Below are 12591 nucleotides of genomic sequence, written 5' to 3'. Positions count from 1 at the left end.
AGGATTTTTAAGCCTTGAAACAATTAAAACATTGATCATGTATGTGTGAATTAAGGTGATTCTGATTCATTGATACTGAGTGTGTGTATGCATGTGTGCGTGTGTGTCTGTCTGTCCTGTCCAGGGGCACTACAGGAGAGCGATGGACCTGTCTAGCCGGTCGGGGGACAGACAAAGCCAAACTAATGTAAGATGAATGTGGGACTTGTTACAAATTATCTGCATCAAATTCACAGCATCAAAATGAACACACATCTAACATTATGACCCTAGTCTTATCTCTACCATAGACACATTGTCTGCTACAATCCCTATCCCTAACATTAGGACCACATTGTGTGTTGTCCCTATCACCTTAACCCACTTGGACAATATATGACACCTTGTCAACATCACCCGGGACAACACAAAGCGTAGCCTTGTGGTTAGAGTGTTGGACTAGTAACCGAAAGGTTGCAAGTTCGAGCCCCGAGCTGATAAGGTACAAATATGTCTTTCTGCCCCTGAACAAGGCAGTTCCTAGGCTGTCATTGAAAATAAGAATTTGTTCTTAACTGACTTGCCTAGTTAAATTAAAAAAATAAAAACAGGGCTGATACTGCACATAACCACACAAACACTGCAGAGGGCAATGACATCACTGGTGGCAACTGCACCTGTTAGATTCGTCATGTTAGATTCTTGCACCTGTTAGATTCTTTCATTGAAATAGAGGTTAGAGAGAGGGAAAGATGGATGAGAGGGAGGTTAGAGTGAGAGGGAGAGAGAAGATTGGAGGATGAGAGGGAGGTTAGAGTGAGAGGGAGGGAGAGAGATGGAGGATGAGAGGGAGGAGAGAGAGCGAGATGGGTTATAATGAATGTGTAATGAGAGAGATGGAGGATGAGAGGGAGGTTAGAGTGAGAGGGAGAGAGAAGATTGGAGAGGGAGAGGGAGGAGAGAGAGCGAGATGGGTTATAATGAATGTGTAATGAGAGAGATGGAGGGTAATAGAACTACATCCCCCAGGAGACTATTTCTCATTTACAGGGAAGCAGACAGACAGACAGCTCTAGTCACGACAAATGCCGACCCAAGCACCCGTCTGGACTGCACCCTTCTCCTCACTTTACCTGACCCCCCCAATGCCAAAATGTTCCCCTCTGCCTCCCCTCCCCTCCCTCCCATAGCTTCTGGGCTTAAATCATGTTCCTGTCCTTGTGGCTGTATATCCCACACTGCAGCATGAAACTCAAGACCCAATTGTGTGCTGTTAACACGTTAACGTGTGTACAGTATGAGTGTATACAGTGCCTTTGGAAAGTATTCAGACCCCTTGACTTTATCCACATTTTGTTATGTGACAGCCTTATTCTAAAATGATTCTACATTTTTATTCATCAATCTACACACAATACCCCATAATGACAAAGTAAAAACAGGTTTTCAGAAAAATATTTATGATGAAATATCACATTTACATAAGTATTCAGACCCTTTGGCAGCGATTACAGCCTCGAGTCTTCTTGGGTATGACGCTACAAGCTTAGCACACCTGTATTTGGGTAGTTTCTCCCATTCTTCTATGCAGATCCTCTCAAATCCTCTCAAAGGATCAAACAGATCCTCCGATGGGGAGTGTCGCTGCACAGCTATTTTCAGGTCTCTACTGAGATGTTAGATCGTGTTCCAAGTACAGGGTCTGGCTGGGCCATTCAAGAACATTCAGAGTCCCGAAGCCACTCATGCGTTGTCTTGGCTGTGTGCTTAGGGTCATTGTCCTGTTGGAAGGTGAACCTTCACCCCAGTCTAAGGCCAAGAGCGCTCTGGAGCAGGTTTACATCAAGGATCTCTCTATACTTCGCTCCATTCATCTTTCTCTTGATCCTGACTAGTCTCCCAGTCCCTGCCGCTGAAAAACATCCCCACAGCATGATGCTGACACCACCATGCTTCACAGTAGGGATAGTGCCAGGTTTCCTCCAGACGTGACGCTTGGTATTCAGGCCAAAGAGTTCCATCTTGGTTTCATCAGACCAGAGAATCTTGTTTCTCATGGTCTGAGAGTCCTTTAGGTGCCTTTTAGCAAACTCTAAGCAAGCTGTCATATGCCTTTTACTGAGGAGTTGCTAAGTTTGGTTGGGCGGCCAGCTCTAGGAAGAGTCTTGGTGGTTCCAAACTTCTTCCATTTAAGAATGATGGAGGTCACTGTGTTCTTGGGAACCTTCAATGCTGCAGAAATGTTTGGGTACCCTTCCTCAGATCTGTGCCATGACACAATCCTGTCTCGGAGCTCTACGGACAATTACTTCAACCTCATGGCTTGGTTTTTGCTCTGACATGCACTGTCACCTGTGGGACCTTATATAGACAGGTGTGTGCCTTTCCAAATCATGTCCAATCAATTTAATTGACCACGGGTGGACTCCAATCAAGTTGTAGAAACATCTCAAGGATGCATCTGAGCTAAATTTTGAGTTTCACAACAAAGGGTCTGAATTCTTTAGTAAAGAGGATATTTTATTTTGTATTTTTTATAATTTTGCAAACATTTCTAAAAACCTGTTTTCTCTTTGTCATTATGGGGTATTGTGTGTAGATTGATGAGCATTCTTTTTTTATTTAACCCATTTTAGAATAAGGATGTAATGTAACAAAATGTGGGAAAAGGGGTCTGAATACTTTCTGAATGCACCTGGTGTATGTTTCTGCATGCATGCATGTGTGTGTGTGTGTGTGTGTAGAGGTAGTGAGTCAGAAAAGCAAACCAGCCTCAGTCCTGAGCCAAAGACTCCTAGCAGAGAAGATCAATCATTACAGCAGATGATGGAGCAGAAAATCCTACTGGCAATATATTGATCCTCCCTCCCTCCCTCCCTCCCTCCCTCCCTCCCTCCCTCCCTCCCTCCCTCCCTCCCTCCCTCCCTCCCTCCCTCCCTCCCTCCCTCCCTCCCTCCCTCCCTCCCTCACTCACTCACTCACTCACTCACTCACTCACTCACTCACTCACTCACACTCACACTCACACACTCACTCACACTCACACTCACACTCACACTCACACTCACACTCACTCACTCACTCAGAGATACTGCTCTCTGTTCCTACACACCTTAGAAAGTATCAAAGCATACCGCTGATCAAATCAGTTCTGGAGAGTCCCATTGTTGTGTGTATCGGGTCCACATGGTCCAAACACACCAAGACATTCGTAAAGAGGGCAAACAAAGCCTATTCCCCCACAGGAAACTAAAAAGATTTAGCATGGGTTCTGAGATCCTCAAAAGGTTCTACAGCTGCAACATCGAGAGCATCCTGACTGGTTGCATCACTGCCTGGTATGGCAATTGCTCGGCCTCCGACCGCAAGGCACTACAGAGGGTTGTGCACACAGCCCAGTACATCACTGGTGCTAAGCTGTCTGCCATCCAGGACCTCTACACCAGGCGGTGTCAGAGGAAGGCCCTGAAGATTGTCAAAGACCACAGCCACCCCAGTCATAGACTGTTCTCTCTACTACCGCATGGCAAGCGGTACAGGAGTGCCAAGTCTAGGACAAAAAGGCTTCTCAACAGTTTTTACCCCCAAGCCATAAGACTCCTGATCAGGTAATCAAATGGCTAACCGGGCTATCTGCATTGTGTCCCGCCACCCACCACCCGCCAACCCCTCTTTTACGCTACTGATACTCTCTGTTCATCATATATGCATAGTCACTTTAACCATATCTACATGTACATACTACCTCAATCAGCCAAACTAACCGGTGTCTGTATGTAGCCTCGCTACTTTTATCGTCTCGCTACTGTATATAGCCTGTCTTTGTTTTATTTCTTTACTTACCTTTTGTTCAACTAATACATTTTTTTGCACTATTGGTTAGAGCCTGTAAGTAATCATTTCACTGTAAGGTCTACCTGTTGTATTCGGCGCACGTGACAAATCAACTTTGATTTGATTTGATGTGTTCTGATCTCTCTCCTGAAACTCGGTCTCTAGTGTGTGTGTTTTCTGTTTAGTGTGTCTGTGTGTGTGTTTGCGTGTGTGTGTTGTCTTTGTTTTGTGTTCCATCATCTCTCACCTTAAACTCAGTCTCTATGTTTGCCAGTCTGGCCTGTTAAACTCACTTTAAACTCAGTCTCTATGTTAGCCAGTCTGTCCTGTTAAACTCACCTTAAACTCAGTCTCTATGTTAGCCAGTCTGGCCTGTTAAACTCACTTTAAACTCAGTCTCTATGTTAGCCAGTCTGGCCTGTTAAACTCACCTTAAACTCAGTCTCTATGTTTTCCAGTCTGGCCTGTTAAACTCACCTTAAACTCAGTCTCCATGTTAGCCAGTCTGGCCTGTTAAACTCACCTTAAACTCAGTCTCTATGTTAGCCAGTCTGGCCTGTTAAACTCACCTTAAACTCAGTCTCTATGTTAGCCAGTCTGGCCAGTTCGTTGCTGAGCTCCAGCGAGCTGAATACAGGGTCCTCACTAGACAGGGACAGGTAGGCAGCACTGGCCAGCCCTTTATAAGCGTTCATCCTGGAGCGCGAGTGGCTGAACGAGTCCCTTCTCTGCTTCTCTGCACACTCATTGCACATACAGAAGTAGTCATGAGGCCTCTCAATGCGGGCCCCCTTGGTGAGCAGGATATGTACAATCTCATATTCCTGACAGTGTGCTGCTAGGATGATAGGGGTGACGTCGTGAGAAAACCGAGTCCCGTCTTCGTCGTAAGCGTAAAAATCGTCATCCCGTAGCTCCTGTTCAAGGGGACTCAAAGTGAGCCGCAGCCCCTGGCTAAATGCCGGGTTCCCCAATATGGCTTCCACAATACGCACATACCCTTTAGATATAGCCAATAGGAGCCCGTCACCCACTCTGGCTTGCCCCTCCTTCTTTAACAACAGCTCAGTCACTTCCAAGTGTTCGTTTCCCACCGCCAGCTGCAATGCATTCTGACCCATGTAGTCCACACAGTTGAAGTTAAGGGTCTTGGACTCCTCCAGCATCTTGCGGACCACTGGGATGTTGCCGTACTCGGCGGCATCAAGGAAACCCTCTTCCTCAGGCGTCAGGGCCGAGCCACGCTCGTTAAACATGTAGGCGGGTCCTCGCACGGCTTGGCGACGCCCCTTCTCCCGCACTGTGGTGTGTCTCCGATGCATGGCTTCCACTCTAGAGAAGGGGGAGGAGGGAGGGAGGGAGGGCGAGAGAGACATAGAAATGGTTAAGCAAGGGGTATCCCTTTCCTGCTGTCAATGACCAAAAGCCTCATGGGTCGAAGGTTAATCATATTTTTCACAATTGTATTATTATTAAAGTTTAAAGGGAGAGAGAGAGAGAGAGAGAGAGAGAGAGAGAGAGAGAGAGAGAGAGAGAGAGAGAGAGAGAGAAAGAGAGAGAGAGAAAGACAGAGAGAGAGAGAGAGAGAGAGAGAGAGAGAGAAAGAGAGAGGGACTGCTGTCACCCACAGCACATGGCCGACAGCAGAGCCTGGACCTGCTAGATCCTGGGCCAGATCAGGGCCCTGAGACAAAAATAATGATTTTCCAGCGAATATCCATATTTCAGGGAACTAGACCCGTTACTAAGGTTTAAAAATAACCTCAACTGGAAACCAAACTGAGGCAGTGAAGGCAGTGAGGCAGAGATCCTGGACTTCCTGACAGGCCGCCCCCAGTTGGTAAGGGTAGATAACAACACATCCGCCACGCTGATCCTCAACACCCTCATGGGTGCGTGCTCAGTCCCCTCCTGTACTCCCTGTTCACTCATGACTGCACGGCCAGGCACGACTCCAACACCATCATTAAGTTTGTCGATGACACAACGGTGGTAGGCCTGATCACCAACAACGACGAGACAGCCTTTAGGGAGGAGGTCAGAGACCTGGCCGTGTGGTGCCAGGACAACAACCTCTCCCTCAACGTGATCAAGACAAAGGAGATGATTGTGGACTGCAGGAAAAGGAGGACCGAGCACGCCCCCATTCTCATCAATGAGGCTGTAGTGGAGTAGGTTGAGAGCTTCAAGTTCCTTGGTGTCCACATCACCAACAAACTAACATGGTCCAAGCACACCAAGACAGTCGTGAAGAGAGCACGACAAAACCTATTCCCCCTCAGGAGACTGAACAGATTTGGTATGGGTCCTCAGATCCTCAAAAGGTTCTATAGCTGCACCATCGAGAGAATCCTGACTGGTTGCATCACTGCCTGGTATGGCAACTCCGACCGCAAGGCACTACAGAGGGTAGTGCGTACAGCTGGTATCAGAGGAAAGCCCTAAAAATTGTCAAAGACTCCAGCCACTTTAGTCATAGACTTTTCTCTCTGCTACCGCACGGCAAGCGGTACCGGAGTGCCAAGTCTGGGTCCAAGAGGCTTCTAAACAGTTTCTACCACCAAGCCATAAGACTCCTGAACACCTTATCAAATGGCCACCCAGACTATTTACATCACCCCCCACTCCCCTCTTTTACACCGCTGCTACTCTCTGTGTATCATCTATACATAGTCACTTTAATAACTCTACCTACATATATATATTACCTCAAATACCTCGACACCCGGTGTCTCCGCACATTGACTCTGTACCGGTACCCCTCTGTATATAGTCTCACTATTGTTATTTTACTGTTGCTCTTGAACTACTTGTTACTTTTATTTCTTATTCTTATCCGTATATATTTCCGTTTTTATTTAAACTGCAGTGTTGGTTAGGGGCTTGTAAGTCAGCATTTCACTGTAAGGTGAACCTGTTCTATTCAGCTCATGTGACAACTGAAATTAGATTTGATTTGATCTGAATGGCCTGAGAAAGACAGCATGCAGGGCATTTTACACCATTACAAAACAAATTCAAATTGAAATACCTATTAAAATTTGGCTAAAACTTGTGTCATTAAATGTGTCGTTGAATTAATTGCACTTCATGGCAGAGAGGTGTGGGCTCCACATTCAAACCAAGATTTCACCCAATGGGACAAACACCCCATTAAAGCCTGAAACCATTGAGGTCTGTAAGAGGTCTGTAAGATTCTCCTACACGTCAAGAGGAAAACTACAAACAACACATGCAGGGCAGAAAAAGAGCTGAGCAAAGAAAACAGTCCCCTCATCCAGCTGGTCCTGCGGCTGAGTTCACAAACCTGTTCTACTAACACACTGAAGCCTCAGGACCAGAACATCCAATCAATCAGAATAAACAAAATTACAACAGTCAAAACAAAACTACATTACCTATTGGGAAACACAAGCACAAAGCAAAATGCATTGCAATCTGGCCCTAAATCAACAGTACACCGTGGCTAACTACTTGACCATGGTTACGGATTAAAACCTTAGAAAAACCTTGACAAAGTACAGGCTCAGTGAGCACAGCCTTGCCATTTAAATCAAATCAAATATAATTTGTCACATGCGCTGAAATGCTTACTTACAAGCTTTCACCAACAATGCAGTTCAATAAATAGAGTTAAAAAAATACCCCAAAAATCTAAGCGTGACACAAGAAAATAACAATAATGAGGATATATACAGGGGGTACTGGTACCAAGTCAATGTGCGGGGATACAGGTTAGTAGAGGTCATTTGTAAAGTGACTACGCATAGATAATAAACAGCGACTAGCAACAGCGTAAAAATAAAGGAGGAGGCTTGGGGGTAGAAGCTGTTAAGGAGCCTTTTGGTCCTAGACGTGGCGCTCCGGTACCGCTTGCCGTGCGGTAGAAGAGAGAACTCTGACTTATAGGTCCTGGATGTCAGGAAGCTTGGCCCCAATGAAGTACTGGGCCGTATGCGCTACTCTCTGTAGTGCCTTATGGTCAGATGTCGAGCAGTTGCATACCAGGCGGTGATGTAACCGATCAGGATGCTCTCGATGGTACAGTTGTAGAACTTTTTGAGGATCTGGGGCCCATGACAAATCTTTTCAGTCTCCTGAGGGGGAAAAGGTGTTGTCATGCCTTCTTCAACACTGTCTTGTTGTGTTTGGACCATGATAGTTCATTGGTGATGTGGACACCGAGGAGCTTGAATCTCTCGACCTGCTCCACTTCAGCCCCGTCGATGTTAATGGGGGCCTGTTCTGCCCTCCTTTTCCTTTAGTCCACGATCAGCTCCTTTGCCTTGCTCACATTGAGATAGAGGTTATTGTAATGGAACCACACTGCCAGGTATCTGACCTCCTCCCTATAGGCTGTCTCATCGTTGTGATCAGGCCTACCACTGTTGTGTCATCAGCAAACTTAATGATGGTGTTGGAGTCATGCTTGGCCACGCAGTCGTGGGTGAACAGAGAGTACAGGAGGGGACTAAGCACGCACCCCTGAGGGGCCCCCATGTTGAGGATAGCGTGGCGGATGTGTTGTTGCCTAAGTTGCAGGGGGATGTGTTTAGTCCCAGGGTCCTTAGCTTAGTGATGAGCTTTGTTGGCACTGTGGTGTTGAACACTGAGCTGTAGTCAATGAACAGAATTCTCACTTAGGTGTTCCTTTTGTCCAGGTGGGAAAGGGCAGTGTGGAGTGCAATTGAGATTGCGGCATCTGTGGATCTGTTGGGGCGGTATGTGAATTGGAGTGGGTCTAGGGGTTCCTGCATGAGAAGGGTAGACACAGGGAAACCTGGATCCCTGTAGAGGGAAGACTGTGCAACCATTGCACCACTGTAGAACCAGAGACAGAGCTGCATTTCCTGACAAAATGAAAAAAATATAAAACTATTAGAGAGTGTAATTTCCCCAAATTTCAAACCCTTATTCAAGGTTTCAAAGACCTCTCTGATGAGGATAGGCTACCAGTCCTGTTGGGGGAGGACGCAGAGAGTTGTAGGTTGGCAGCGCACTACATTACTGCCTGCCATAAGATGAGTGACAGTGTCTGACAGACCAACCAACCTGCACATGTCCTCTATGCCATTGTTATTGTTATTGTTGGTTGGTTATTTTGACCGTTGGTTATTGTTGTTACTGTTGTCCCGTTGAAAATATTGATGATTATTTATTAAATTATGTTATAATTGTAAATGAAAGGAAAACACTGCACACTGCTGCTCATGCTCATAGTTGATATTTATTTACAACGTTTCGACCCGTAGGCCTTCATCAGGCATCCATATCCCAGGTGGGGGATATACGACCTTCCACCCCCACCTATATCCAGGATATACGACCTTCCACCCCCACCTATATCCAGGATATACGACCTTCCACCCCCACCTATATCCAGGATATACGACCTTCCACCCCCACCTATATCCAGGATATACGATCTTCCACCCCCACCTATATCCAGGATATACGACCTTCCACCCCCACCTATATCCAGTATATATGACCTTCCAGCCCCACCTGGGAGCATGAGCAGCAGTGTACAGTGTTTTCCTTTCTGTTTTCCATGAGTTTGCTTTCAACTTCCGCACCTGAGGAAAGTACTTGGATGTGCGCATGTTCTTCAGCTTTTATAATTGTAAATTAAATCACTTAATCTCCAAGGTACGGTTTGGTAATATGTACATTGTTACGTCATGCCAATAAAGCAATTTTAATTTAATTGAGAGAGAGAGAGAGAGAGAGAGAGAGAGAGAGAGAGAGAGAGAGAGAGAGAGAGAGAGAGAGAGAGAGAGAGAGAGAGAGAGAGAGAGAGAGAGAGAGAGAGAGAGAGAGAGAGAGAGAGAGAGAGAGAGAGAGAGAGAGAGAGAGAGAGAGAGAGAGAGAGAGAGAGAGTTGTCCTGCTAGGAAAATAAATCAGAATGCTGAGTGCTGAGTAGAACTCCTTAGACCGTAAGAAAGCGCACATGTGTGTGTGTGTGTGTGTCTGTGCGCATGTGATTGCATGAGTGAGTGTGAAGAGAGTCAAATTCCCCATCTAAAACCCAACAGGATCTTACAGCTGCACATCAGCTTCTGCCTCGCTGAGCTTCAGTGACCAGAGCTCGGTGATGACCAGTGGTTATCTGACCACATCAATCAACCACCCATCTCAGGTGGCAGGGGTTAAAGATCAGCACTTCTGATTGGTTGAATAGGCAATAGGATCCCAAAGACTACCTACATGAATTAGAAATACTATATGCAAATACTATGTCTGCCACAAATACTATGTAGGCCACTCTGGTAGACTTACATAATGATCAAATAGCCACAGTAGCCTACTTGGCTATTCAAATCAAATTTTATTTGTCACATGTGCCGAATACAACAGGTGTCACCTTACAGTGAAATGCTTACTTATAAGCCCTTAGTCGAGGTAATTGAGGTAATATGTACATGTAGGTAGAGTTATTAAAGTGACTATGCATAGATAATAAACAGAGTAGCATCAGTGTAAAATAGAGGGGGGGGGGGGGGGGGGCAATGCAAATAACAGGTACAATCTCAGGGTTCACAGTAAACACGTGCTGGTAGTTGCATAGAATTTTCACAAAGTTCTAGTTTGCGCTCAGCAGACCTGAAATTTGCTGTGCCCAAAAACATTTGAGGGAACATGGGCCAGCATCCCTGTGGAACACTTTCGACACCTTGTAGAGTCCATGCCCTGATGAATTGAGGCTGTTCTGAGGGCAAAAGGGGGTGCAACTCAATATTAGGAAGATGTTCTTAACATTTTGTACAATCAGTGTATATTTCTCTCCAATATGTCTCTGCTTCGATTTATCTACTGTCTCCATCTGCTCATATTTCATGTCTGATTCCAATGTGAAATATAATTATCTTCCATCATTATAGACATCAGCCCAATCGAATTGCAATCAGAGGGAAAGTTGGCGAGAGAGAGAGTGAGGGAGAGTGTGCGAGAGAGGAGGGAGAGAGAGAGAGAGAGAGTGGGTGAGTGAGGGAGAGAGAGAATGAGAGAGAGGGAGAGAGAGAGAATGAGAGAGAGAGCGAGAGAGGGAGAGAGAGGGAGAGAGTGAGAATGAGAGAGAGCGAAGGAGAGAGAGGGAGAGAGAGGGAGAGAGAGAGAGAGTGGGTGAGTGAGGGAGAGAGAGAGAGGGAGAGAGAGAGAGAGAATTAGAGAGAGCGAGGGAGAGAGAGGGAGAGAGAGAGAGAGAATGAGAGAGAGCGAGGGAGAGAGAGAGAGAGAGAGAGAGAAGGAAGGAAGAGAAAGAGAGAGAGAGAGAGAGAGGGAAAACAAAGAGAAAGAGAGAGAGAGAGAGGGAAAACAAAGAGAAAAAGAGAGAGAAGGTGCAGAAATGGATGAATGAGAAAGCTGTGAAGACAGGTTGGTGGGAGAAGTTTAGGTTTGTATTCCTGGTCCTCTCTCTGTTGCTTCTCTCAGTCTGTGATGGCTCTCTCTCACACACACACACGCACACAAACACATACACATACACACACACACGTACCAATGCACACACTCATACAGACACACAGCTTTGCATCAGTGAGCTCTCTTCATGTTGTCAGTCCCACATCCTTTGATGCCACTGGGCTGTGAGCAGGCTGACAGAGCAGTTAACACTATGTAGTGACTGTTATCTACGCTGGCTCAGAGGAACAGAGAAACCATCCATTAACCATTAACTCCACAACCAGTAGCCCCACTGAGACTTTGTAGTCACGCACGCACACACACACACACAGGTCAGGTCATAGGTTATGTTTAAATGATAGAGTCAATCTCAATGTGACTTGGAATTTAAAGGAACAGCGACGAGACTAGTGCAAAACATATGGTGAAGGAAACTCTGTCATGTTTCCACCAATGTGATGCTTTTTAACTATTGTAGTACATGAAAGAAGAATAAAGTTAGCTGCCTAGACAATTGTTTCCCTGTTAGATAGTGATAACTAGTGATGGTGATGAACAAGCCAGGTGTTTATGAAACATCATCTCCTGGCTCCATTTACCCACCACATTCACTAGCTTGAAAAAAACGATAATTTGAAAACCCAATTCTACTATTACCCAAAGTAAAATATATATATATTTTAAATAACATAATTCATGTTGGTTTTTATTTGATTTTAGTTCGTTTTGGAGTCGAAGATAATAGTTTCTGTATGGTTTTAGTTTGTTAATTATTTTATTTCAGTATAGTAAATAGATTTTTCAGAATTAGTTTTGGTTTTTGTTTCAGTTTCAGTTTACTATAATAACACGCACACACACAAACTCACACACACACACACACACACACACAAAAATCTGTTTAAAATCAAAGACCAGTAGCTACATTAAAGAGAGAATAAGAAGTAGCAATGTTCTGTCTCAGCCTGGGCTTTGGTCAGACCTAACTGAGAGCATGCGTGCTTCCTCTATTCAAAGACATTGCTTTCAAGGTTAATGATACTGTATCAAAGAGCAGACACGGTCCTGAGAGATCAAACGCAAACACACTGCAGGACTACATTGGGAATATCTCCTATTACATTTCCAATAGGCTATCTTGTCAAACTGGCTCATTTGCATACGGGCTCATTTACATGTTGGACTCAGCACAACAAGTGGCCCTGATTCGGTTCCTCACGCGACCAGCCGTTAATATATCGGTTCTCTGGTATCAATCAAGTCTCTCTCAACTCAAGGACAGACAGGCACCACGAACACGCTGTTGTGGTAGAATCCGTTACCCTCACCTTGGTGTCAAGGGCCCGAGTTAAGGCTTGACCCTTATTCTAAAC

The 12591-nt window shown here is 45.4% G+C and overlaps 1 protein-coding gene across 1 annotated transcript in view; it reads right to left on the bottom strand.

The window, feature by feature from the left end:
* The window catches only part of LOC110504418 (short transient receptor potential channel 7-like), a 63397-nt gene extending 58262 nt beyond the window's left edge, over positions 1–5135 (bottom strand). The window contains exon 1 of the mRNA XM_036970441.1: positions 4383–5135. Coding sequence (XP_036826336.1) covers positions 4383–5135 — 753 coding nt within the window. The remainder of the gene's footprint in view (positions 1–4382) is intronic.
* Between the last annotated feature and the right edge of the window lie 7456 nt (positions 5136–12591).

Source organism: Oncorhynchus mykiss, chromosome 31 (genome assembly GCF_013265735.2).
Source record: "Oncorhynchus mykiss isolate Arlee chromosome 31, USDA_OmykA_1.1, whole genome shotgun sequence".
Classification (NCBI taxonomy): domain Eukaryota; kingdom Metazoa; phylum Chordata; class Actinopteri; order Salmoniformes; family Salmonidae; genus Oncorhynchus; species Oncorhynchus mykiss.
Note: the sequence above shows the minus strand (reverse complement) of the source record. Positions and strands in the feature narration are given on the sequence as shown.